Source organism: Stegastes partitus, unplaced genomic scaffold (assembly GCF_000690725.1).
Source record: "Stegastes partitus isolate 25-593 unplaced genomic scaffold, Stegastes_partitus-1.0.2 Scaffold143, whole genome shotgun sequence".
NCBI lineage: Eukaryota > Metazoa > Chordata > Actinopteri > Pomacentridae > Stegastes > Stegastes partitus.
This window is the reverse complement of record NW_007577874.1, coordinates 174,343-201,723: the sequence shown is the minus strand read 5'-3', so window position 1 is coordinate 201,723 and position 27,381 is coordinate 174,343. Positions and strand designations below refer to the sequence as shown.

At 43.6% G+C, this 27,381-nt stretch overlaps 3 protein-coding genes across 4 annotated transcripts; 1 reads left to right on the top strand and 2 right to left on the bottom strand.

Annotated features, from left to right (window-relative positions):
• The first annotated feature begins 999 nt into the window (after positions 1-999).
• lrrc31 (leucine rich repeat containing 31) lies at positions 1,000-8,885 on the top strand. The gene is made up of 10 exons (XM_008279054.1): positions 1,000-1,019; positions 1,640-1,831; positions 2,586-2,729; positions 3,552-3,719; positions 4,271-4,435; positions 4,516-4,698; positions 5,463-5,630; positions 5,709-5,873; positions 6,453-6,608; positions 6,848-8,885. Exons 1-10 carry the CDS (start codon positions 1,007-1,009, stop codon positions 7,216-7,218), a joined length of 1,725 nt encoding a protein of 574 aa, XP_008277276.1. The 5' UTR covers positions 1,000-1,006; the 3' UTR covers positions 7,219-8,885.
• Positions 8,886-8,970: 85 nt separating this feature from the next.
• On the bottom strand, positions 8,971-13,097 carry lrrc34 (leucine rich repeat containing 34). Its single transcript, XM_008279089.1, has 10 exons — positions 12,991-13,097; positions 12,088-12,200; positions 11,944-12,008; positions 11,712-11,798; positions 11,087-11,215; positions 10,272-10,367; positions 10,023-10,177; positions 9,772-9,927; positions 9,256-9,382; positions 8,971-9,186 (listed from the first exon to the last, which is right to left on the bottom strand). The coding sequence occupies exons 1-10, from the start codon at positions 13,095-13,097 to the stop codon at positions 8,971-8,973; spliced, it is 1,251 nt and encodes a 416-aa protein (XP_008277311.1).
• A 1,152-nt stretch (positions 13,098-14,249) lies between these two features.
• mynn (myoneurin) lies at positions 14,250-27,040 on the bottom strand. Of its 2 annotated transcripts, none has more exons than XM_008279052.1 (9): positions 27,003-27,040; positions 26,368-26,432; positions 23,941-24,214; positions 22,400-23,553; positions 21,766-21,925; positions 20,733-20,911; positions 20,552-20,644; positions 19,799-19,924; positions 14,250-16,985 (listed from the first exon to the last, which is right to left on the bottom strand). In XM_008279052.1, exons 3-9 carry the CDS (start codon positions 24,204-24,206, stop codon positions 16,582-16,584), a joined length of 2,382 nt encoding a protein of 793 aa, XP_008277274.1. In that variant the 5' UTR covers positions 24,207-24,214; positions 26,368-26,432; positions 27,003-27,040; the 3' UTR covers positions 14,250-16,581. The 2 variants fall into 2 exon arrangements, with proteins under 2 accessions (XP_008277274.1, XP_008277275.1); XM_008279053.1 differs by having other exon boundaries at positions 23,941-24,211.
• Positions 27,041-27,381: the final 341 nt, after the last annotated feature.

Genomic DNA, 27,381 nt, shown 5'->3' with positions numbered 1-27,381 from the left:
GCTTATTTATCATATGTGACATTATATGTGGCGACAGCTATCACTGAATTACTTTGATACTGAAGAAAACGTAAAAATCGCAGGACTCCTGGTCCAGTTCTGGAGCGCTCTGATTCTGGCTCCAGTAAACATTGTGCTTTAATTTAAACCCCTTTAAAGCGGATATTTGTTTATATTTTGGAGAACTCAACAAGCCGAATTAGCTATGAATAGTTCTTTTTTGCAATGCACTCTTGAACTTACAGGCAGCTTTCGTTAAATGACTTGGGTCCTGTAGAAAACGTAAAAACCGCAGGATTCCCAGGCGAGTTCTGAAGCCTTCCAGTTCCCGCTCCAACACTGCAGGTGCTGCAAACTGAGCCCCATCAATCCTGGAAAGGTTCAACAGGCCGTTTTGAAAACGCAATTAGCAGGTAGTTAATTTAATGTGTAATAACTAAAAATAGGTACCGATAATCTTTTAATTACAACATTAAAAATATTTGTCTTAACTTTCAAACTATATCAGCTCAATAATTATTAATTTTCAAATGAATGCATGTAATAAATAATAACAGGAAGTTGTTTTTAATTTTGAAAATCTATTTAAATTCTTCCACTATCAAGTTATTGTCACTGTATGTTTATTATTGAACTAAAATCGATACCTACTTTGCAAACTGATCAGCTTGATGGTGACGTGCTGAACGCGCTGCGCACTTCCGGGATGATCCACCTGACGAGCACGAGCCGTGACGTCACGCAGGTGTCTGGAGGACCTGGTCGGTGAGCAGGTGACCGAGGAAAAGCACAATCATACACATTATGGATCCTGCAGATGTGATTCTGTGATTGTACATGAGGCTGAACGCTGCGTCCAGGTGACACTTTTTTATTTTTATTTTTTTGAATTTTCCTGTTTGAGTTCAACCGAACCGAGCGAGTCGCCTCCAGGACGGACTCCTGAAAACACCGCCGAGCTTCCAGATTTACTGACCCTCTGTGTCTGTCTTCACCTGGAGCTCACATGGAGTCTGCAGGTAAGAAGAGTTCTGCTGCTCAGCGGATTAAAACCGAAACTATCGCTCAGAAAAACACTGACTTTTAATCCTCATCTGGAGAAGAACGTTTTATATTCATCCTTCATCAGATTTGTTCTGACTTAAAGGTGAATAAAATCTGTGCATTAAAGCACAGTTTAAACTTTAATTTTACAGTAGGTTAGTTTTTAAATGTCACAATTTAAATGAGATTTAAGGTTTCTTATAATTAATCACCAAAAGTTTATTTTTATGTAGTTATTCTCTCTGAATACCAAATAGACTGATTCTAGTTTTTTTTTTAGGTCAACTTTAAGCAGTTTATAAACAGAATAATACAGATAAAGTACATTTAAAGACAGTTTATGTTCTTATTAATAGTTATACATTGTTATCAACAGTTAGAACTTGTCCTTTACACATATTTTTAGGTACTTACTGGAGTTTTAGATAAATGTAATGGATATTTTAGCATTCTATAAATTGCTCTGAGGAAACCAAACTACCCCATGATATCTCCATGATCCTCACCTGTATGGTTTAACGAGGGCATCTTCTAATGAGTTCATAATGACGTAAAGCAGGAGAGACTAAACTGTTGCCTGCCTCTCATTGGTCAGACGGTCAGCGTGGTCGGGACAGCGGCAGCCAGCGGCGTTCCCCTCTCGATGTCATCATGAGCCAGATCCGCAGGAAGCGTTCGTTCTCGGACAGGAAGCCGCTGGGACGCTTCCTGTCCAGGAGCTCCAGCCAGACGGGGATCCCAGAGGACGGCGAGTCGGAGGCCAGAGAGGACAGAGGACAGAGCTCAGGTCAGCATCCAGGCCTAATGTCACTTTATTGTTACAATACAAGGTACAATATGACCTCTGAGACACAAAACAACACAACAAGACCACAAAGAAAACACAAAACAACCACGACGAGACACAAAACATGTTCGGAAAGAGACAAGTGATACACAAAATTACAGCAAAGAGACACAAAATGACCCTAAAAAGACTGAAAGTAACAGCAAAAAGACACAGTGTGACCCCAGGGATACACAAAACAGCAAAAAGTCCCTGAATGACCACAAACAAAACACAAAACAACCATGAAGAGACACAAAACATGTCCAGAAAGAGACAAAATGAGCCCAGTGATACACAAAACGGCAAAAAGACACCAAATGAGCACTAATAAAACACAAACTAACCACAAAGAGACACAAAACATGTACAAAAACACACAAAATCTTCTCTTTGGGACACAAAATAACAGCAAAAGTGTGGAAACCAACCATTAAGCAACACGTATTAAAGACTAGACAGCCACTACAGACACACAGCAGCTACAAAGATACACAACACAACCACAAGGAGGCACAGAATCTACACAAAAAGACATAAAATGACTTCTTAGAGACACAAAATGAGCAGATGAACAGACTACAGACATGGCGGCTCTCAGTGCTGGAGGTCAGAGGTCCTTCACTTGTCTTTACATCCTGCTGTTTGTGTCGGACGATAAAAGCTTCTACAATCTAGCTGAGAGAAACAGAAACCTGCTTCGTTTGTGTTTCAGGCGTCGCGGCGTCGGCGGACAGCGAACGCCACGTCGGCTGGGGAGGAGTCGGCCTTTTCCTGCAGCGGCTCGGAAAGAAAAGCGACAGCAGGAGTCTGAGTCTGGCTCACTGCGATCTGACGGCTACAGACCTGCTGGAGCTCGGTACAGACACACAACAACACACAACAACACACAACAACACACAGCTGCTGACGGGTCACATTCATGGAGACTGACGAGGTGTTTGGAGGCAAATTAGTCTCAATCTCACCAAGACTGAAAAAAAAACAAAATAGAAGATTGCATGTAGATCCACTTCCTGCTGGTTTTCTCATACAGTGAAAAGTTTGACATTTAAAATATGAAGCAACTGCAAAGAGTTACACAAAGAGACACAAAGCAACAGCAAAAATAGACAAAATTCAATCACAACCACAAAAAAAGGCACAACATGAGCAGAGAGACACAGAAACACATACAGAGACACAGAATGTCTCCTACAGACACAAAACAACAACAAGGAGACATGAAAAGACAAAAAACATTTAGAAAAAGACACGAAACAACTCAACTGCTTCAACTACATTCAAAAATATTATAAAGTTATGAAACCTTTAGCCAAACTATGTGGGAATAATGACGCCGATCACTTCAGTGTTTTTATAAATTATCAGGTTTTTGTGCCTTTTTAGTAAGAAATGATGAAAAACTAATACAAACACGCTGATGTCTCTTTATAAGGATTATTAATACTTCTGACAGCAAGAAGAAAGCGACTAAAATCAGAAACACCAGTGGATAATACATATATGAACAAATGTCCTGTTTTCCTGTTAGTAGTATTTTTTTAAGTTTATTATCTAAGTCAAGGTTTCCTCAGGTCTCAGTTATAAAATCAAACCTGTGGAACAGAGTCCATCATGCTGCAGTGTCACGTTGTGCTTGTGCGTGATGTTGTGGGATTCTCTCGTCTTCCCTCCTCAGCGTCGCTGCTGCAGTTCCTCCCTCAGCTGGAGGAGGTGGACGTCTCCTGGAACCCTCTGATTGGAGGATCTGTGGCGGCGCTCACGTCTCACCTGCAGCAGGTGTCTGGCATCAGGACGCTGAGGCTCTGCAGCTGCAGGCTGAACGCCGACGACGTCGCCGCTCTGGGTGAGAAAGACTCTACGTTTTAGTTTCTGGTCTGAACATCCATCTAACTGCAAAAATAAGAAAAACAACCACAGAGACACAAAGTGTGAATAAAAGGACACAAGACGACCTCTTAGAGACACAGAACGACTTAAAAGAGACATAAAACAACAACACGAAGGAAAAATGACCACAAAGAGACTCACAACATGTACAAAAACACACAAGACGACCCGAGAGACATAAAATAACAACTAGAGACACAAAATGACCACAAAGAGACAAAAATCAACAGTAAAATGGAAAGACGACCACAAAGAGACTCATAACTTGTACAAAAAGACACAAGATGACTTCTTAGAGACATAAAACGACAACAAAGAGGAAAAACGACCACAAAGACAAACAAAACTTGCACAAAAAGACAAAATCACCTCTTGGAGACACAAATGAGCTGTAAACAGAAGGATCCGGATCCATTCACTTCATCTTTAACATCTTGCTGTTTGTGGAACATTTTTAAAACAGTGAGAAAACCAAGTGTTTTAAGTGTTTTGTGTGTTTTTGTGTAGGCGACTCTCTCAGCTGCGTCCCTCTCCTGGAGACCCTGGACTTGTCGTGGAACAGCGGCGTTGGCGGCGGCGCCCTGCAAGGCCTTCTGGGTAAACTGCAGCCGGCGCTGAGGGAGCTCCACCTGGTGGCCTGCCGGCTGTGTGCGGCCGATGCGACCGTCCTGGGTACCGACTGCAGCCTGAGTTCTGTTGAGTTCTCCTCTGCTGTGCTGCTCCCTGTCAGACCGTTGTGTTGCTCCCTGCAGGAGGGATGCTGGCTGCGCTGCCCAGACTCGGCCTGCTGGACGTTTCCTGTAACCCTGAGCTCTCGCAGGAGGTGGACGCCGGCGGCTTCAGGGAGCTGGCCGCCTCCCTCTCTCACGCCGCCTCCCTCGCCACGCTCCGACTGCAGGCCTGCGGTCTGACGGCCGACGGACTCGACGCTCTCGGTAGGAGGTTTCTGATGGTGACGGTTTGGTGGTGAAGCACAGCAGCAACACAAACACAACATGTGTACAAAAAAAACCCCCAAATGGCCACAAAGAGACGTAAAATGACAACAAGAAAACAGAAAACGACCACAAGGAAACAAAAAATATGCAAAGACACAAATCTTTGAGACACAAACGAACAGCAAAAAGACACAAAACAACAACAAGGAGACACAAAATGACTCCAAAGAGACGACAACAGCAAGCGAGACACAAAACCACCACAAAGAAAGATGAGACATTGACTAACATGAATTAACGAGAGACGACGCAGAAATAAATTAAATGACCAGCAAGACACGAAACATGTACGAGAGACACAAACGAACAGCAAAAAGACACAAAACAACAACAAGGAGACACAAATTGACCCCGGAGTGACAAAAAAAGCTGCAAAGCGACACAAAATAGCTGCACAAAGACACAAACTGACAACAAATAGGCTCCACAACAAGAGGTGAGATGGTCAGGACGACACAAGATGTGTAGAAAAAGACACAAGATGACCCCAAACAGACATAAAGATTGTACACAAGACACAAAATGATCTTTCGAGGACACAAAACAAAAGCACAAAGACACAAAACCACCACAAAGAGACACTAAATGTCCCCTTTGAGACACAAAACAACACAAAGACACGAAACATCAACACAAATATAAATCAAAGAGAATCAAACCTGTACCGGTCACACACCTGTTGCCCCCCCGCTGCCCTGCAGGTGGTTCGCTCCGCTACCTCCCCTCTGTGCGGGAGTTGGACCTGTCCTGTAACAAGCAGCTCTCTGGAGGCCTGGGCCGCCTCACCTGCCACCTGGCCCACGTGGCTCACCTGGAGCGCCTCGACCTGCACCTGTGCTGCCTCACACACGACGACCTGATGCACCTGAGTGAGTCTCTGTGAATCTAAACCTCAGACGGACCTGAAGCTGCTTCTACCTGCTCCAGTCACGTGACTCTGTCTCCAGTCCAGGTGCTGCCCTCGCTGACCTCACTGACGGAGCTCGACGTCTCGTCCAATCAGGAGGCGGGGGGCGTGGTCCGCCAGCTGGTCTCCGCCCTCCCCGTGATGCAGATGAGGCGGCTGCCGCTCAACAGCTGCAGCCTGAACCAGGAATCCCTCACCGCTCTGGGTACAAACACACCGACACAGACGTGCTTTAGCCCGTTTACACGTCAGTTTTTAATATGTTGGAATGAGACAGTTAGAGACAGTGGAGCATGTCCACCTTCAAACTGCACTGAGCAGCGAATAAACTGAATAAAAAACTGATTCAACTGTAACAAATGGCAGTAAAATGCCAGATTTCAATATTATTTTCCTTTATTTTCACACAGTCATTTAATTAAACCAGAATCAGTCCTGATTGTAACTTCCATTACATTTAATTTCAGGACTTTAAACCTTCTAATACCAGTTTGTTTACATGATGCCACAACAACAACAACAAAAATAATTATATTCCATTTATAGGATTATCATCACAGCCTGGATTATCAGCAGCACTGACTGATGCATTGTCCAAAAAAATTAATCAACATGTCCTGGTAAAAAAAAAAGCCATAAAAATGTTCTATAGTAATGTTATTTTCCATGATGCTAATGTGCTACCGTGCTGATGATGATGATGATGATGATGATGATGATGATGATGATGATGATGATGATGATGATGATGATGATGACGAAGCTCTACGTGTGTGTGCTGTAGCTCTGGCGGTGCCGTACCTGCGCAGCGTGGACGTTTCCTGGTGTAAAGTGGTCGGCGGTCGCTTGGCGCTGCTGCTGGACGTCCTGCAGCCGTCGGTCATCGTGGAGCTCCGCCTCAGCAGCTGTGACCTCATCACGGACGACTTGCAGAACCTGGGTAACGTTTTTAATTTGTCTAAATTAAGATAAATTATAGATTAAAGTTGAACCCTGTAATAAGTTTAATTGTATAAATTTAGCCGACTAAGTTCAATATTTCGGTTGAGAACCTGCATTATTATAATAACATGGATTAAACTGATCAGTGCTCATGTTTTGCTGCCTGATTGTGAACACGTGCAGCGTTTTGGTCGACTCGGGTTGTTTTTAAAGAAATAACTGTGACCTGATTCACAGCTGCAGCCTGCAGACGAGGTTCTCTGTCGTCTCTGCGAGTGTTGGATCTGTCCTACAACGGCTCGGTGGCCGATGAGGGCTGGTCCCACCTGTTCGCTGCCGGAGGTTTGGGCTCGCTGGAGGACGTGGACCTCAGCCTGCGGCCCTCCACTGCCGCCCCCTGCTCCGCCTGGCTGCCCTCGCTGCTCCAAGCGCTGCCCCGGATGCCGGCGCTGGCCCGGCTGGCGCTGCAGCGCTGGACCGGCGGCTCCGAGGAGAGGCAACGGCTGGAGTTCAGCCTGAGGAAGAGGAGCGTCCTGCTGGAGTGGGATCCAGACGTCAGAGACGGAGCGTTCAAGGAGAGTCCGGAGGAGAGTCGACCGGAGGAGTAGGAACCCAAGATCCACTCGTCTGGTGGAAACGATGGTTTACAGTCAAGTCAACAGGATGTGTGGAAAAAACCGTACATCTGTCAGAAATGTTCACCACTGAGTTACAAGACAGAACTACATCTTCATAAGATCCTGCAGATTATTTAATCTCAGATCATCTGGAACCTTCAGCTCAAATTGAAACTTTTTTTGCCATAATTATGCAGATTTACAATCATATTTGGGAAATTTTAAATTAATATATCAAATACTTCTTTAATAAACTTTCATTACACATTAAAAGTTGATCCTATGTTTAGATGAATGTATCTCAGGAACTATTAACGATAAAAGGTTTCACTGTTATTTCTCATCATGTCATTGATTCAGAAAATGAAAAACACGCCCATCCTGAAACACACATATGTTCTTAGTTATATTTACAGAACCATTTTGAAACTCCAGAACTCTACTCGGACCAGACGACCTACTGATGTTTTTGTTTTTGTGGTACAACTCGTCACACCTGATCAGTCAGTTAGAAAGATAAAGATCAAGTATTTCATATGAACAGTGATTCTCTGTGTGTAGTTTTGTATAGTTGTGACCTGCAGCTACATGTGGTTCATAAAATATTATGACTGATTCCTGCATGACCAACTTTTTTGCTAATATGAGCTCAAAGATGAGACTTTTTATGATGCCATACATTTTTTTTCCTCCCATATTTCATCTCACCCATAATCAGAGACTGTTTGATCCACTGGTCCAACATCACAGATTCTAAATCAGTGACATGATGAGAAATAACAGAGAACATTTCAGGTTTTTATCTTTAACAGTTTCTGAGATGCTGTCGTTCAAACAGCCTCAAATCTTCCTGTACACGTGCAGTTTTTAGGTTGTCTCAGAACATATTTGATTTATGAGGCTAAAAGCTCCCGATTATCTTTATAAATATTCTTATTTTACCCTATAAAAATGTCAGAGATGGTCGAGAAAACCTCAGCTAGGGTTGTTTTATGTAAAGCTTCAAGCTGCAACCAACAGCTGTTTTTATTATCAGCAAATCTGATGTTAATATCAGTGTATAAAACATCACAACAACAACAACAACAATCACTGTCCTTCAAGCTAAAGGTAACATATTCAAATGTTGTGTTTCGAGTTTGTTGTCACAAAAATTCAATTAGCTTTAACTTGAGAAATGTAATTCTGAGTGAAACGGAAAGAATCTCATTTCAAAACCTTCATTCTTAAAATGATATTGTAATTTAATTGTCATGTTTTCTGTGTAAACGCTCAGAAAAGCTCCGTTAAAGTCACATTATTCCTTCATAGGAGAACTTTCAAGCTGCCACTGACGCTCATGCACACATTAAAGTCTGAGTGTGAACTTTTAGGACAACGTGGAAAACATGAAAATGAAAATGCTTCAGTTTCATGACAACTGGACGAACGCTGTCCACTGCAATCAGAAGGTGGAGAACAGCTGCTGAGCTGCCTGAGAATCATTTCTGTCCAGTTTTAGGACGTAAATGTGATGGTGTTAACACTTCCACTGGGAGCCGATCGAAGAAAATGTTGAATGTTTAGTTTTATAAATCGTGTTTGTGATGAATTCATGAGATTACTTTTTATATTTATGCACCTTGATGAATATTTGATTAAAAAACTCTCACGAAGCAGATTGTTGTTCTGAAAGTTTATTTTGTTTCTTCTGGTGTGTTTGTGTTGTTGTTGTTTGAAGTGAGGAAGCTTCGGGCTTCGGTGTCAGAACTGCAGAGGAGCGAGCTGCTGCTGCTGCTCCATGTTTGGTGGAAGTGTGGCGTCGCTGCTCAGAGCAGCGTTTGTACCGTTACTGCCGAACCAGTGTTTCCTCAAACCGTTGGGTGACTCGGCCAGAAACAGCCGACCGTCCACCTCGTACGCGCTGACGTCGGTCTGCTCCGCTGGCAGGCGGCCGCTGGATAGCAGCTCTCCGAAGGCCTGGAGGAGGAAGCAGCTGTTGGTTTGAGGAAACACGAGGGCGTCCGGGGAGGTGACGGGATGCTTTACCTGGCAGACGGGCTCCTCCAGGTGGTTTCCCCAGATGTAGACATGTGTTAGGGTCGTGTTTGCTTTCATCGCCTGAGCCAGAGACAGCAGACCCTCCGTCCAGATGTTGTTGCTGCTGATGGACAACCTGAGACAGAAGGTCAGATATAAAACTACCTGCAGATGGAGACAGAAGGTCAGATATAAAACCACCTGCAGATGGAGACAGAAGGTCAGATATAAAACCACCTGCAGGTCACAACCATCCAAGATCCTACAAATCTGTGTGTGGTCGTAGTTGTACTATTTCCCATTTTCAGACCACACTCTGCAGCCACTTGGAGGAGACTTGCTAAGTCGTCCTGTGTCATTTCTTTTATCACTGCATGAGGTAATTAGGAGACTTATCTGAGGAGGAAAACTTGCTGCTCACAACCTCTGACTGAACTAGACCTGATCTGACTTTAAGGGGCTCAGAAGCTGGACACTAGGAGGTCAGTTTAGCTTCTGAATGCAGCAGGACCATGTCAGACTCACTCCTTCAGGACGCAGGCCGGCGAGGCGATGGCTTCGCTCAGGTACGCTGCACCTTCGTCTTCGATCCGATTGGACGACAGATCTATGACCTCCAGAGCCGAGTCCTGCTTCAGCACCTCGGCGAGGCGGCGAACACCGTCACGAGTCACGCGGTTGCTGCAGAAATCCGACAGAGGAAGAAGAAGAAGTGCAGCAAACAGGTTCAGCAGGAGGATCTCTGCTGGCGGCTGGACTGATGTCTTTGTTCGTACCAGCGCAGGTCCAGGTAGCGCAGGCTGTGGTTCAGCCTCAGGCCTTCAGTCAGCCTCTCCATCCCAGAGTCGCTCATCCCCACCTTCCCCAGGTGGAGCTCCAGCAGGCTGCTGTTCACTGCCAGCATCTCAGAGAAGTGGACCGCCCACTCCTCCTGAAAGCATCCAGAGCCCCTCATCAGTCTGCTGGACTCATCCTGTCCCACACACACATGATGCAGAGGCAGTAGAGCCACTGTGTGTCTGTACCTGGTGGCTGAAGAGCAGCGGGCGGCTGATGTCGACGGATCGAAGGGCCTTGTTGGTTTTCAACACGATGCTGAGCGCGATCACACTCTGAGTGGCCTGCAGCGACAGAGGAGAGCTCAGAGAAACCGGCTGCTGATTGGACGGCTATCAGTCTGAAACCCTGCAGAGGAAACTAGTACTTGTTCTTATCTGGACTCAAAGCGTCTCCACGTGTAGAGACCAGTCAGCTTGCTAACATCCGTTTACGTTCATGTGTTTTTGTCTCCAAAATGGGAAAAAAAATAAATAAATAACTTGAAACTTGAAATAAAACGACATCAAAAATGATCTAAAATCTGTACAAAATGTCACTAATCTATGCATCCATCAAGAACAACTAATAATGTCTCCAAAACATCTCAAGTTTTATCAGAAATGAAACAAAAAAATGTTCAGAAATGACTCAAAATTTCTCCAAGATCACAAATAATGTGTCCAAAATGACCAAAATATCAAAAATCACTCAAAACTTTGTATTCACTCACTAAAAGATTTGATCAAAATGATCTAAAATTTATCCAAAATGACAAAAATTAATCAAAAGTTATTCAAAATCGGTCTAAAAATGCCCCAAAACATGTCTAACATGAACTTAAACTTGTACAAAATGACAAAAATACACAAATCCTTAACTTACATAGTTTACATTTAAACGTACAGCCATTGAAATGATGTTGAAACAGCCGGGTGTGATGCACACGTCTAGTAAACTTTTAAAGTAAATTTAACCTGATTTTATGCTCCTTGTCTCTTCAAACTACAGACGGTGTGTTTACCAGGTCGCAGTCAGCCAGCTCCAGCTGCTGCAGACTGCTGTTCACCTGCAGCATGGAGGCCAGGTACATGGCTCCTCTGTTCCCGATCTTATTACCCGACAGGCGGAGAGACAGCAGGCTGCCGTTACCCTGTAGAGACACACAGTTCAAATCAGAGTCAACAAAGCACACGAAAAGGTTAAAAACAACAATGACTGTGTTTTACTGACATCCAGAGCTCGACATGTTTACAGAAGGAGACAAACACAAGACTGGTGTTGAACATAAAAGCTTTGAGAGGGGCAAGATGAAGACTACAGCCGGCTTTCTTTAGGGTTTTACATGCTGGTTATCAGGTTTTCTTCTTCTTTTCTGGGCACGCTCAGATAAAAGGAGCCATCTTCTAGGAAATTTTTGCAGCTTCAAAGTGAAAAATGTGTGAAATTGGAAGTTTTAAGTGCTGCTTTGATTTTGTAAGTATCCTCTACAGTCCCTTCTGTTCTTATTCTGACTGTGCGCTCCGATAAAGACCATTAACAGGCATCTAAAAACTAAACATTTTACCCGTTTGCAGCATTAAATAGAGGACAGCTGCTGCAGGAAGCTAACAAATAGGACATTCTTGATGTCTGAGAGTGAAATGAACCTGCAGGCTGCCGGCGAGGACCTGAGCTCCGTCTGTCTCGATATCGTTGAACGTCAGGTCCAGAGAGCGCAGAGCCGAGTTCTGGTGCTGCTCAGTGAAAACACACAGTGTCAATACACATAAAAACGAAGCATTTCCATAAATCTGGCCTGTTTGTCACAGTAATAATGATAATAATGACGTCCGGAGTGACAGTCACCTGCTAATAAATGAATAAATCCGTGTTTCCTACCTGTAGGAGCTCAGCCAGGTGTTCAGCCCCTTCGTCTCTTATCTTATTGTACCTCAGATCAAGGCCTGTTCACACAAAAATCTTTAAAAATATCCTGTTAAAGTTGTGTCTTGTTCTTTTTCTAACCTGAATCTGACAGCTCACCTGTTACACGCTTGTTGTTGTGCAGACATTTAGAGAGAGCGAGGACGTCGGCGTCACTCAGTCTCTGAACGCGCCTCAGTCTGTTGTTTCCTGACAGCTTCAAGGTGAAATTCCTGCAACGAATTACAAAATAATGCAGTTTTACACGTCTGCTGTCAGATTTATACGCTTCTGGGGAAACAACATTTGTGTGGTTCTATTTTGTAGATTAAATTGATGCATTTGAGGTCCTCCAGTCCCCTAAACCCCACAAGACAGTGGAAGCTAATAAATATGACGATTAATTAACTTGCATGTTCTATTTAGTTTTACTTTTATTTAGCCACTGCTCACTGTAGTTTTGCTTTTCTTTGTTCAAGGTTTGTGGGCTCAAAGTGTGGCTGTTTGTGCGTCTTTGTGCTCTGAAATGTTTTAATTAATGAGTCAATTAGTCGGTTTGCTGCTTCTTTTCTCAACTATATGAATTATTTTAATTAATTTAGTAAGTTAATATATTCATTTTACCACCCAGTGACTCACATTTACACTGACATTGTCATTCATTCATGTACTCAGTAAAACACACAATTACAAGTAAAAGTACTGCATTTAAATGTTCCTAAAATCAAAAAGTAAAAACTATTTACTTGTAACTGGCTATTTTTACACAATGGTATTTGTACTTTTACTTAAATAGAGGATCTGAATACTTTCTCCACCGCTGCTTATGTCTTTAATTTTTACTTAGGAATATTTAAATGCAGTATTTTTACTAGTAAGTACTTTTACTTACTAGTAAGTAGCTGAATGTTGACTTGAAAGTACCCGGATGTAGCTTTAGCTCGTTAAGCTAATCACTACAGTTCGCTGTTAGCTTAATAAAATCTTTTTTTTAGCCATTTGCGTTAAAATTAGAACACTTACCCTGTTGCCGCGGCTTTCTGTAAAACGTGTAAAGCGTCTGGGTTGATTTTTATGTCATATTCGGCGCAGACAGCTTCGTAAAACTCCGAAATAGTTTTAATATCCATCATCAGGGCTCCGGCTCAGTTTGAGTTTCTATGGCAACAAGTTGGACGGCGTCCCGCGAAGGACAAAAGACAAAATAAAGGAAATTTTACTGAATTTTCCGCGTTTAACGGGAGATAAAAATTAATTTATTCTAAAATATAAAATCCTTTCAGTGCGTTGTTTATTTTCTTTTAATATTTTTATTTATTTATTACATTATATTGACAGATTTTGATGGGCAGATATAAATCTGCTGCATTTTCTTTACGTAATCCAGCTGTTGTTCTTGTCATATGAGGAAACACAAGGTCAGTAATTGTGTTTTATATAACTTTCCATTCTGACTTTCTGATTTTACTGTATTTCTTTAACTGTGGAGTTTGTTTTTTTATGTTTGTTTAATATCAAACTTTCCCCCTGTTACACTTTTTAATAATAATAATTTAAAAAAAGACTTAAAGTTGTTGCAATATCTCACTGAATTAAATTTAATTACTTTTCAATTCTTAAAATTATTTACATTCATTTTTTGGACATTTATATTACATTTTCTCATTATTTCAAAGCTGCAAATATGACGAGTTCTACTTATTTCTTTGCCTCAAAGACCTAGAATTTAAAAAGAAATATTGAAGTTGTTAATTTAATGCAATAAAATAGTCTAAAGAAGATTTTGTGAATTAAATTCAAGACTTTTTTTTTTTTTTTACCCTGAAGCAGGGGTCTCGAACTCCGGTCCTCAAGGGCCACAGTCCTGCATGTTTTAGATGTTTCCTTCTTCCAACACACCTGATTCAAATGATCAGCTCATCATCAAGCTCTGCAGAAGCCTGATAACGATCCTGATCATTTGAATCAGGTGTGTTGGAAGAAGGAAACATCTAAAACATGCAGGACTGTGGCCCTTGAGGACCGGAGTTCGAGACCCCTGCCCTGAAGCCTTTTCTAACTGGACTGAATTTAGTTTTATAATCGTAGTAACTCAACACATTTTATTGCAAAACTCCTCCTTTTCAGGATAATTTTTTTGCAATTACGAGACATTTTAAACAAAATAAACACAGAAAACGATTCATTGTGGCCAGATGCTGGTCCTTAAAACACAAGGTGTGCAGACAAGGTGTGTTTGAACATCATCATCATCAGAAATCCACCACCAACACCAAACTAACTGTCACTTTTTGTCTTCAATTTTATTTGTCTATTCTGTTGTACAGTGTTTATACAGTAGTGAACTTGTATACGTAATTCACATGTCTGTACAGGTAATGCAGAGGATTTATACAAAAGAAAACAAAAAAAAAAGAAAAGCATGAAATGAACAAACAGCTTCGTCCTATTGCAGTTTTCAAACGGCTGCTCTGAAACAAAGAGAAAACCTGGCCTCTACATCAGCAGGGTTGTGTTCAATGAAGCCACCGTCACACGTCAAACACTGCAGAGTGGAACATTTACCGAACGATGAATTAAAAAAGAAAACAAGAACAGAAACAACTTACATCTCAAAGCCATAGCAAGGCCGCTACTCACTACGTTAACTATTAAAACAATGCAGGAGTTCAACCGACTGTCCCAGAATCTTCCTCACACTTCGTTGTTCCATCCAACAGAAAACAGCTGCAGGAGTCGGACAAAAGGTTGTTAGTCTGAATGGGTTTTTGTTTTTTTTGGTAAAATCGTGGATCTTCAGTGTTCTGAAACTCATCGGCCACAGTCAGCGGTTCCCACACTGGAAGAAAGAGTCAGTTTCTGTTTGATTCGTCTTTAGCTGAAGCCGCCAGTCAGAGAGTCTCCTCCAGTTTGTGTTTACGCCACGGTACCGAGTCCCGATGTGTGAGCTTGTTCTCATAATTAAAACGATTACTCTTAAGCAGGAATTGGACTCTTGCCTTGTGATTACTGTGGAAACATCATTGAATTCGATGCAAAACTTGAGCCGGTTCTCCACCATGAACAGACATTTTAAGATACTGACAGAAATCTACAAACGGGGGACAAACTAAAGGAAAACCTGAACCCGTGAGGCCTTCACTGAGGAGAACTGGTGGCCTTGTTCTGCTGTGGGAGCAGCACGAGGATCCACTGGATGCACTGGTTAATCACACGCCGGGACCTTCACAGTCACCGGATCTCAACCGAACTGAACAATTCAAGAGATTTGGTCCAAAATGATAGAAAACGCTCTCCTCCTCCATCATCACCACAACACTAAATAAAGATAATTCTTCTGTGCTGGTGGTCCAACGCCTCACTTTAAGTCAGATTTCCTTTAATTCGCCACCTGTTTGTCTATTGACCAGGATCAGTGTGTTCATACAGAGCGCTTAGCAGGTTAGTTCAATCATAGTGACAGATTTCTGCTCATAACATAGACTCATTAGTGGGGTTTGTGTACTTCACTGCTTGATGGATGCTACATGAGATAATGGATGCAGGCCAGAGCAGCTTCAAGAAAACCTGTTGAGCTGCTCTCCTCTCATCCCGTCATCTCCTCATGAACTCTAAATCCATTCTGGTCCATTTATATTTCACTTTTCTCGCTGAATATTCCAGTGTTTTACAACTACGGTCTTATTTCTGTAGTTCTGACCATGAATCCTACAAGTATTAACATCATATTAACTCACAAAACGACGACTTGTTTCGACCAAACCAGCAGTTTTTCTGGATTAGAGCTGCACTGATTAATCGATCGACGCAAATTTAAGCAGCAAATGCTGAGGACGAATAACAGTTTTGATGACAGACGAAGTAAAAACGTCTAAAGTTTGCTGCTTCTAGCTTCTCAGATGTGACGACTTCATGATTTTCTGTCGTACGTCACAGCCAACCAGGTTTCTCTGGCTGCTCGACAAACGTTCTGCAACAATTTCCAACTTCAACAAACAAACAAAAAGGGATTATTTGATGATTAATATCCAGATTAACAACACAACTTCAAATAGTTTCTCTTTGCAAAATGTGCGCTCAAAAGCTGAAATGACTCGACAGAACGATAACTGGCAGCTGTGTTTTATAATCAGTCATTTCAGGGAGTTTTCAGGCAGAAACAGTGAGAATTCTTTGACGTTTTTAGTTTTTCAAATTAAAGATTTTGCTGCTTTTCTCTGTTTTACGTCACTAAACTGGACGCTGGACTGATGGTCGAACACTTTGGTGTCTGAGAACAACTTTTCGACTAATAATTGAATTTGTTTCTTAAAAAAATAGTCTGTGGATACTTCTCCATGATGACAGTAGGTTGTAGTGCTCGTCTATCCCTACACAGTGAGTTCAGTGGGTCGGTGTGGGTTTGTTCCCGCCTGAACAGCTCCACTGTTTCAGATTTATTCCCACTGATAGAAATGATGGACAAAACTATAAAAATGAGGCCCAAGTTGTAATAAACTGCCGTTAAACTGGAGGATCACACATGACCGGCTGCTGACTGAAGTGTGTTTCATGAGCCTGATTGTGAAAACAGACTGTGGCGTTTGTTGGAAGTGAAGAGTTCCAGCTGGAGCCTCACTGCTGAGGAGGGTTGCCCTCGGCCGTGTCCACCGTCCTGATGATGACGATCTGCTCCAGGCCCGGCGCCGGCGAGGGCGGCGGCCGCAGCTGCTCCACCAGAGCGTGGAGGGTGTCCGAGTTGATGGTCTGCTCCTGGTCGGCCTCGAAGGTCACCTGGTCGGCGGTGGTGAGCGGCGTGTGAGAGGGCTCCGCCTTGAAGTCCTGAATGATGGCGGCGTCGGCAGAGTCAGTGGTGGCGGCGTCGGACGAGGCCGCGGACGCCGACGTGGCTTTGGGGCTCGGCGTGGCCGGCTCGGGGTTGGCCGGCTCGCCCTCGGGGATGGAGACCAGACCTTTGTTCGTCTGAGTGAGTCGGCTCTGGACGAAGGCCACAGGATGGCTGGACGCCAGGAGGACGACTGCACAGACACACAGAGGGTTCAGTCAGACAACGCTCAGCTGGAATGATCATTTAAAGCAACACACTCATTCAGAAACACGCTAAACAGTCAGCGTTTGTGCTCAACAAGTCCTTCAAAAAACAAAACAATCTGCGTTCCTCAGCCTCAAATGAATGACGGATGGACAGACAGACAAGTTATTCATCGCTTTGGGGAAATTCAAGCATGTTACATTCAAGACAGATGAGGACACTACGTACAAACGAACATGTAACTAACATGCAAAGGTGCCAAAATTGTTGTTATTTACAATAAAACAACTGACTGATAATAAAAAGCATACAGGAGAGGTGTGGTGCATGGTCCTGGTCCTATTGGTTTATATTAATATATGTAAATAAATATGCATCAAACATAAACTCATCACACATTTCATCTGAGTCACTTTTTTCTACACGTTTTATTTAAAGATTTGTCAAAAATAATGTTTCCACTTACTAGATTCTTTAAAAAAACTAAAGGTTTTCTATTGTCGTCACCCCTCTGGGCTCTTACATGATACTAGCTGATTTCAGGCTCTTTCAGTTTTAGTTTTTATTTATTTTTTTAAATGGCATAAACAAGACATCTGAGTTCTCTCTGCTTCTTCATGGTTGTTCTGTTTGCAACGAGGTGCAGGAACAAATGAGACCACATCGAGTAAAACAAACAAACAAACAAACAAACAAACAACCAGAAGGCCAAACTGTAACCCACATGATGAAGAATTGTGGGCCAGGTGTGTTTCAGTCGGAGGCTCAACTCGATTCCTCGACCCCCTGACCATGTGTTATATTCTAAACCATCCAGCAGCGGGTATCTTTTGTGCCACTATCTAGCTAGCAGGTAAACCAACAACCACTGGCGTCCATTCTGGCTTTGCTCATCACCGTAAGCGAACATTTAACTCATATGGTGGGCTGCTGAAGACGAGGATGAAGATCATAGTGTGACTGTGAAAGCATAAGCAATGACACGCAGCACTTTGAGAAGCAGCAAACCAGGTTACGCGACACATCTTAAAGCGCTTTTGTCGGCTAAAAGCCCTGACTCAGGAACAACCACGACGTGTTTGTGGGTCGACGTGAACTAGTTCACACGCTCAGCTTCATTTACTAAACGCAGCAGACACTGAAATCTGCTGCAGCTCAGATTCTGCTTGCAGCACTAATGAAACACCAGATGAATGAATGTTTAACCTGTTCCCTCCCTCTCTCCAGGTTCTTCTGTTTCCTCCCACAGTAAATAAATACACAGGTTAGTTAGAGTAGTGGCGCTTGTGCATGTGAACAGGAGTTTGGTGGTTTCAGGTTTATATGGAGCAAAGACAGATCTGGTTCTGTACTGGTCTCCTGTAAATACCAGCATCCTGGTTACTGATTACTGCGTGTAAACAGTGTGGAGATGTCACTGTGGCATTCCTGTATCTGCTGGATGACTGTTGACCTGAAACGAGTTGGGAAACCGACGCTCTGCTGCTGACCTGAACAGCTCTTTAAGTCTCTTATTATCACGGTTTCTCCAAACAAGAGACGTTCTCTCTGCTGCAACTGTTTGTGTTTCTGTCGGCTGAAGCGACAACCTGCACATAAACTGTTGCTGTTGCTCAGATCATCGTCCATGTCACTTTCATTATTAGAAAACATCTACATCCTTCCTGGGCTAATCCATTATTCTTGTCCAGCAGGAGGAACGAACCCCCGTGTTTTCACAACTTTGAACTCTCCCAAACTAACTGAGGCTGCAGGTCTGACCTATTTCATGTTTACTGGACGTTTACTCGGCTCTGAACTTCCTAACATCATGTCAGATGAAGATAAAACAGCCACAAAGAGAAACAAAACTGCTCAAAACAAATACTAAGAGTCAAAAAACGACAACAAAGCCGCCACAAAAAGACCAGAAAGACACACAAAGGGAAGACAGAGAGGTAGAACCGAGTAGTAAGAGACACAAAGTGAAGACACAAACTTAATGCAAAACAAAGATAAAACCACTAGCAGATGCAAAATGGCTGCAACGAGACACAGAGCAGAAATAAACCATGCAAAATGAACACAAATACGACTACAGAGACACACAAAATGAGCAGAAAGCTGTTAAAACTGACTGAGAGAGAATGGAAACAAACAAAAAGCAAATCCAACGCAAACAGCTAAAGAGACACAAAATTACTTAAAGGAAAAACCGAGAGCCACAAAACAACAACGGAGACGCACAAAAGTCGCCTCCAGACGACCCGACGCTACGAGGCTTGTGTTTCATCCGTCAGCAGCTCTTGTGCTGAATCACCAGCCGACATATTTTCTGAAATCACATGAACCTGTGCAGCTACTCTTATGGTGTCAACATGAAGGCTCAGATGATTTAATACGATGCAAACACGACTTTCTATACACTGCTTTAGAATGCATTTAGCTGATAAGGCTGCAGGTGGCGCTGTGGAACATTTAGTTCATCTACAGGCAAAGTTCACGTTTGTTTTGGTTGAATAGGAGCCATAATTAAAGTGTAGCAGGGTTTTCTCTGGTTGGCTACAGCCCTGGTGATCTGCAGACACCTGGACAGGATGTTTACATGCAACCGTATCCTGTTTTCTCTCACAGGACAGAGACACTGAATCACCACCAGGATGTTCCACGTAAACGTTTCTAGAATCAAGGTTCAGCATTTAAACATAACCATCAGGAGGGTTTGTCTGCTTTAAGGTCGTCACAAGCACAGAATGTGGGATAAAACAACATCTAATCATTTCTGTTGGAGTACAGATAGAATTAGTGGCTGTTGCTCACCAGCTCTGGCCCGCTCCCTGTGTTGCCGAACCTCTTCGGCGTGAGCCTTCTCCTGGTGTTTGATCATGTTCTTCACGCTGGCGAATCTGTTTCCACACAGCAGACACTGCACGCCGTTGTTGCCCTCTGCACAAACACAAACAAACAGTGTGAGCAGGTTTAAATCCTACCAGCATCCCTACTGAGTTCTGAACTACAGAGCAAGTTTGACACGTCCAGGCTTTCTTTGTGTGAGTCGGCTCCACGAAATCTATCAGCTGCAGTACCAGCATGGTGAACGGACCAAACACAAAAACATATTGATGTCATCAACATGTAGGTTTCCATGGCAACGTAATGTACACAGTGCGTGATGCTGTAACTACACGGCTTCAGTCGGTGGTTTTAGTATCGTACAGCTTAACATGTTTGCAGATAAAACACATTTCTTCAGCTGAGAATCTGTATCGCTCATAAACGAAACGATCTGGTTAAAGGGAGACGCTTCTTACAGCCGATTTCAACCTGAAACTCCCGACCTGGTTAGCTCCACAGCATCAGTTACCATAGAGACCAAGCTCCACAGCATCAGTTACCATGGAGACCAAGCTCCACAGCATCAGTTACCATGGAGACCTGGCTCCACAGCATCAGTTACCATGGAGATCTAGCAGGTTAAAGGAGAGTCACCTTCATGACGCTGAAAACCCGTAATACATCCACCCGGTGAATGTTGTCCCGCAAAACAAAACTTTAAAGTCTCTGGACACTCACCTGGATGAAGCCGCCGCATGTGTTTCTTCAGTTCAGAGGACGTGACAAATTTGGCGTCACAGTTCAGCTGCGAACATTTGTACGGAGTCTCGCCTGAAACGAAAAACACAAACAATCTCGTCGCTTGTTCAAGCGGCTCAAATTGAAGCCAGACCAGACGTCGGACACCTGCGCGCCTCACCTGTGTGTTTTCGAGCGTGTGCAATGAGAGAGGAGGAGACCGAGAACGACATGCCGCACAGGTCGCACTGGTACGGCTTCTCCCCGGTGTGTCGCCGCTTGTGGTACGTCAACGTGCTGGACTGAGCGAACGCCTGACCGCAGACGTCGCAGACGTACGGCTTCTCCCCGCTGTGAAGTCTGTCGGAAACACAGTATACAATGAAAAAGTTAAATTAAACTGAACACACGAAGACGGAAGCGTTTAACATTCCTCCTAATATGAACAACTGCTGTAAAGATTTCCACATTTTCTATACTGTACAAAAATTAGAGCTGCAAAAAACAAATCACTTAGTTTTTAAATTTTAAAATAATCACGGCTACTTTAACAAATAATTATTCAGTTGGTTATTGAAGAAAAGTCCTCTGAATCAAGCCTTTAAAGTTTAAAGATTAATCGATCAGTTATTTAGCAATCACCAACTATTCTGATAACTGATCTTTTTTGCTTTGAGTAATTTGTTTTAAAACAGAAAAACGGTAAAATTCTCTGATGTCAGCTTCTTAAATGTGAATATTTATCTGATTTCTTTCCTCTTTTTGACAGTAAACTGAATATCTTCAAGTTTTGAGGACAAGATGTTGTGCTTCTGTACATTTTTCACCCTTTGCTGACCTTTTGTAGACCAAATAACGAATCGATTATTTAAGAAAAACACGAGTATCATCATAAATTGCAGCCCTAATACACAATGCGCTGTAATAATAACGCTGCTTGGCCCGTACAGTGTATCAGCTCATCACAGATTGATGTTAGAGAAATGTTTGAGGGTTTTTTTTTGCTCCATAAAAGCACCGACGGTTTAAGTTTATACTGTAAAAAGTCCCAAAACTACAAACCTATGTGTCAGAAGTTACACACTCTACAGTCGTGTCACGTCCAAGTCTGACAGATAACTACAGGAAACACAATGACATGTACAAACCAAACAGTGAGCATCTGCAGTCAGTAGGACACCGTGACGACCTCCTGGATGGAGTAAACCGCCTACCTGAGGTGTATTTTGTAGTTGGACGAGGTAGCGAACTTGAAGCCGCAGCGGTCGCAGGCGTACGGCTTCTCCTCTCCGTGATACATTCGGCGGTGAGCGACCAGCTGGCACTTCTGAGCAAAACACTTGTCGCACTCGGAGCAACCAAACGGCTTCTCGCCTGCAACAAAGACCAACGGCAGCAAAATGAGCTTCTCTCACAGTGGCTAATGCTATGCTAATGGCTAGCAGTTAAGTTAGGAGGCAGCCACGGGTTAGCTTGAAACAGAGTCTGGTAAACAATAAGAAATAAGTCATTAGATGTGGGTCTGAGTGAGTGATGAACGTGGTAGAACAGTGAAGAGCAGTTATCAATCAAAAACTAATCAATTTCAATGATCGATCTCCAAGTGAGCGGACTAGAACTTCCTAGATGCTCTGACGCCTTCACTTTAATTGTTATTGTACATATTCAGGTATTATAACTGAGGTATGACCCTGCAATCGTTTGCTGTTACGCTAAATAAATATCGACTCCAGAAATTGGTTATCGATCGTTTTGATCACTAACGATGGTTCTCTCCATCAGTTCTGAGGAAACCTCGGCGGCCGACTCCTCGTGCTGCCGGTGATCTATATTCCTGACTGAGCTCACCTGTGTGGATGCGCAGGTGCGTCTTCAGCTGCGTCGCCTGTCTGAAGGTTTTGGAGCAGAAGATGCAGGAGAACGGCTTCAGGCCTTTGTGGATCTTCTCGTGCCGCCGCAGGCTGCTCACGTCCTTAAACTGCTTGTTGCACTCGGTGCAGAACAGCGACAGCTCGCCCAGCTCTGACTCCTCCCCGGCCTCGCCCTCCTCGCCCTCGCCCTCTCCCTCGCCCTCCTCCATGTCCTCGTCCTCGTCCTCCTCGGCCCTCCTCCTGCCCCTCCCTCTGCCTCTCCCCTTGCCCTTCCCCCGGCCCCGGCCCCTCCTTGCCTCTCCGAAGCTCAGCCGGGGTTTCTTGATCAGAGACTTGTCGTCGTTCGAGGGGCTCCAGTCGGCAGAGTTGTCGCCAAAGTCCTTCACGCTCGTGTCCGACTCGTCCACGGACAGATCATCACTTCTGCTGTCTCCCCTTCCCCTCCCCCTGCCTCTCGCCTTCCCCCGTCCTCGTCCTCTCCTGCCCTCTCCGGCGCTCAGCTGAGCCTTCCTGGTCGGAGAGTCGTCGTCCTGCGATGGGCTCCAGTCTGCCGAGTTGTCGCCGAAGTCCTTCACACTCGTATCCGACTCATCCACAGAGAGGTTTTCGCTCCTGCTGACTCCTCTTCCTCTCCCCCTGGACGTCCCTCTGCCTCTCCCCCTGCCGCTCCCTCTCGGCCTCCCCCTTCGCCTCCCCCTCCCCCTGTAGCTCTGGACTTTGGGTGTGGCGTCCGTGGAGCTGCTCGGTTCTCCGTCCTCCCCTTTGAAGATCCTGGGCCTGCCTCGCTTCTTGGCGTGTCCTCGCCCGGCGCTCTTCGGCGTCGTGGGGCTGTACTCGTCATCGCTCCTGCCTTCATCGTCTCCGCCTGCTTCTCTGGCCTTGCTGTCTTGCTCTTTGCCTTCCCTCTTGCTCTCTTGCCAGTCCCCCGCGATGGAGACGATGGACAGGGGAAGAGGGGAGCTGGGGCTGCTGGGAGAAGCCGGACTGGGAGTAGAGAGGCCGGCTTCTTTGTCATCTTTGAGCCCGGACGTTTCGCCGGGCTCGGACAAGCGAGGGAGATCCTCCAGGTACTTTGTGGCCTCGGGCATTCCCAGGAAAACAGCCGCTCGACGCACCGCTGCTTGTCTGGTGCTGAAACCATAAAATAAAAAACATTTCACTCATCGAGTCAACTGAAAAATGTAGCTTGATGCTGATTCTCTTCACTACCTGAGCCCCAAAACCCACTGATGGGTTTGAAATGGCTATCTTTAAAAAAAAAAAAAACCTGCTAACTGTAAAACCAGAAGGAATGAACGCATCACGTGTGAGCTGCAGTTTTATCGTGTCTCATGTTGGATTAGAAAACTAAACACTGAAGAGCTAAAAAGGTGAATCAGTCAGTTTCTCCAACACCAACTCCTTCATGAAGTCATGCAAAGTTTTACCACAGTGAATAAATATGTGACGGGAGCAAATAACAAAAACAGAAAATGCCCGGGACGGTTAGAACAACACCCCAGCCCACATTAAACCCACCTGCTGAGGTTCATCTGTCCCGTGTAGATGAATTCCAGCAGCTTCTCCAGAGAGTATCTGTTGACCTTCTCAGGGTCCAGAGTCGTGACCTCGTCGGCGCTTTCGGCCTGGGAGGAGAAATACTCGCTGAACGCAGCCAGGATGTTGCGATGAGCTCTGAACTCCACGTCTCTCACCATTATGGTGATGTCACATAAGAAGTCCATCTCCCGCTGCACGTGGAGGCGCTGCAGGAGCAGCTTCCCGTGGTTGGTGACGTACGCCATCGCTTCTGCTGGCAAATGAGACAAAGTCAACGTTAAACCCACTGGTCAGCCGGGTTTCACCCATAAAGGGATTTTTTTTGGCACGTCCAAAAGACTTAGATTTATCCAGCGCCAAAGCTACAAGCCTTGAGAAAAAACACATACTCTCCTTAACCAGTTTTGTGATCTCTTCAAGCATAATACACATTTTTGGTCAGAAATAACAGGAAAATAAGGCAACACAGACTCATTCTCTGATGGATCGTCTCCACCCAGATGTCAAGTCTGAGGCAAGAAAACACTGAATTAGTCAAACTCAGTCCAAGTTTACATAAAGTGATGAAAGATATTTGTTTTTCTCTGTTTTAGCGGTCGATGTGAATTTAATTACTGCTGCTGCGACACATTTACTGAATGTTTTTTGCACTTTCTTGATGGCTGTGTTTGTCTTAATACATGCGTGCTAACCAGTGCTGAACACCTGTGTGGCTCAAAACAACAATAAACTGTATTTTAGTTTACTGATTATTTATGCTGCTGAACAGACACTGCTAATACAACCACAGTCACCCATCACGCAAATCTGCCAGATGACAGGTGCTGATGAGAACAACTGAATCTAAATCCAGAGTTGAGTAGCTGCTGGCTACTAAGCAACTAACAACTGATTTGGAAACCGATCAATTAGTTTGACTACTTAATGGGGGAAAAAAAGACAAAAATCATGTGAATATTTTCATTTTTTCCCCTTCTCTATGGCAGTAAATTAATCATCTTTGAGTTATGGACAAAACAATATTTGAGGACGTCGTCACAATTCAATAATCTAAGTCCAAAACTGTGACATTTCATCAAAATCACTTGAATCTAGACGTATCTGTTAAAGATTCTCCAGAACTACACAGTCTGTTCAAACCAGATTCTGTAATAAACAGCTAAATATTCTGCACTGTTCATTTTTTAAAAACTTTTTGGGAAATAAATAATCCATGAAATCCGATCTTTCATCGTGAACTATGGCATTATATCTGTGTCATACTGCATGAAACACGTCACTGCGTTCTGTGTTATCATCAGCCGCCTCCAGTCCGTCGCTGTGTCCTGGGATAACCCTCAGCTGCTCTGTGCAACATCCTTTTTTTTTCTACAGTTTCACTTCACTACTGTCGTACAGTTTGATATTGTTAGATTGTCTATTTTTATAAATGTACTTTTCTTTTTCTTTCTTTTTTGTTGCTGTAACACTTTAAATTCCTCCCCCCTGTGGAATTTGGAGTTTGTGGATGTTGTTAGATGTAAATAGTAAAATATCTACAGCAAGTAGAATCTGTATTTTCACCCCAGTATTAGAGACACCTGTAGGCAAAAATGTCGCATGTGGTGATTTCAGGTTTTTAACATTTCTGTAAAAACAAATAATCAAAGAAATTAAATTTTCATGTCCCTCCCCTCCTCTTTTTTAATGTTTTTTTTTTTGCTGTTATAACTGTGTCATACTGCACAAAAGACATTTGCTGTTTTTTGTGTTTCCATAGAGGTGCAGGACTTTTTCATTTCAGTGAGAAATGAGCTCACGGTGAGTAAAATCGTTGCAGGAACAGTAAAAATGCCCCAAACCACCCAAGACTGAGAGGTTTAATGGGTATATTTGTATTTTTTTTTATAATATCGTCGGTTTATAAGCTGAATATTTAAGTGTGTTTATCTTATTTCTATACTGAGAAGTATCCTTCAATCAACCGCTGTTGCTTTAAATGTGCCACATAATTAACAGAACACAAATAACAGTAAATAATTCCTCACAGTAGGTTTATATTGCTCATACTGTGTACAGACATTCATTTCTACCTTTATATGTACATTTATCTAATTGCATATTGTTATCTACAGCTATCATATTTATAAATGGAGTGTCCACACTGTGCATAATGCATAAAACTCACTTTGACTTCTTTCCTGCACTTCTCTGATGCTCCAGCTGCTTTTCTGTCTCAACTCTGTGCACTGACAATAAAGTTGGATCTGATTTATTCTGACATTATTTACTCCAGTTAACCTGGTTGAACTACAGAGTCAGAGCTACTGTTTTAATGAATTTCTAATAACATGCAAAACAGCCTCAAAGCACAAGTTGCATAGTTGTTGCTGAAAGTGTGAATTTAATAATGAAATAAAAACTTACAGTCAGTAGTGTGTCAGAGCTGCTGGACAGTCACAGCTTCGCCTCCTCGGAGCTCGTCGGTCCCTCTGTGGGAGACAGTTATTAGCATGAGGGCAGCCCGTGGTGCTTATTAACCATCTAATTAAGCGGTTATCATCTGAACTCGCTCCTTTTTACGCGTTTAATTCTCTGAATCCTCGACAGGTGAGATGAAGGAGCAGTTTTGGAAAATAAAAGCTCCCGCCTGCTTCCTGAGCAGGCCTCCGGCTGCGGCTAATGCTAACCGCGGTGTCGCAGGCGGGTTAAAATGACTTCTGCCGGCTGTTTGCGCTTTCACGCAGATTCACGGACGCGCTGTGAACCGTGTGAGCCGCCACGGAGGTGTTTTGGCCGGTTAGCCGAGCGGGCAGAGCGGGGAGTTAGCGCGGCTAAAGCTAACTGTTTCCGTTGGGGCAAAAAGCGCGGAAAACATTGTGCTCTTATTTCGAAGGTTTGTCGGTTTGTACCGGCAGAGTAACGACGTGAGTTTCCACAAAAAAAGCCAGAAGCGGTTATTTTAGCGACCAGCCGCGCTAACGCGTCGTCGGGTTTTATAAATTCGCAGCGCAAATGCGCTAATTTAATGCACAGCAAAGTAAAGAAAAGCAGAAAAGTACCTTCTAATCTCCGCGATCTCCAGCCATTATCCACGTGACTTCGAAGTCCTCGCGAGACTTCACCGCTGATCAAAGATACGCCGGTTGGTCAAGATGAACACCGGAAGTCTCAACGACGGTCGACAGGTAGGAGGATTGTTATCGCAGTAAAGATAAAAAAAATAAACTTTATTGATCTGTTGGTGGAGAAACAGACACGTTACAGCAGCAACAAGACTTTTATAAGTAATAGATTAAAATGAAGCAGAATAAAAACGACATAAAATAAACAAATATGGAATAAAAAAGAAAAATAATAAAGACGACGAGCACCTTTCACAGACGTTTTGTCCTTTAATTGCTTCTCAATATTAAATCATGGTCAATATAATTTAGCTTT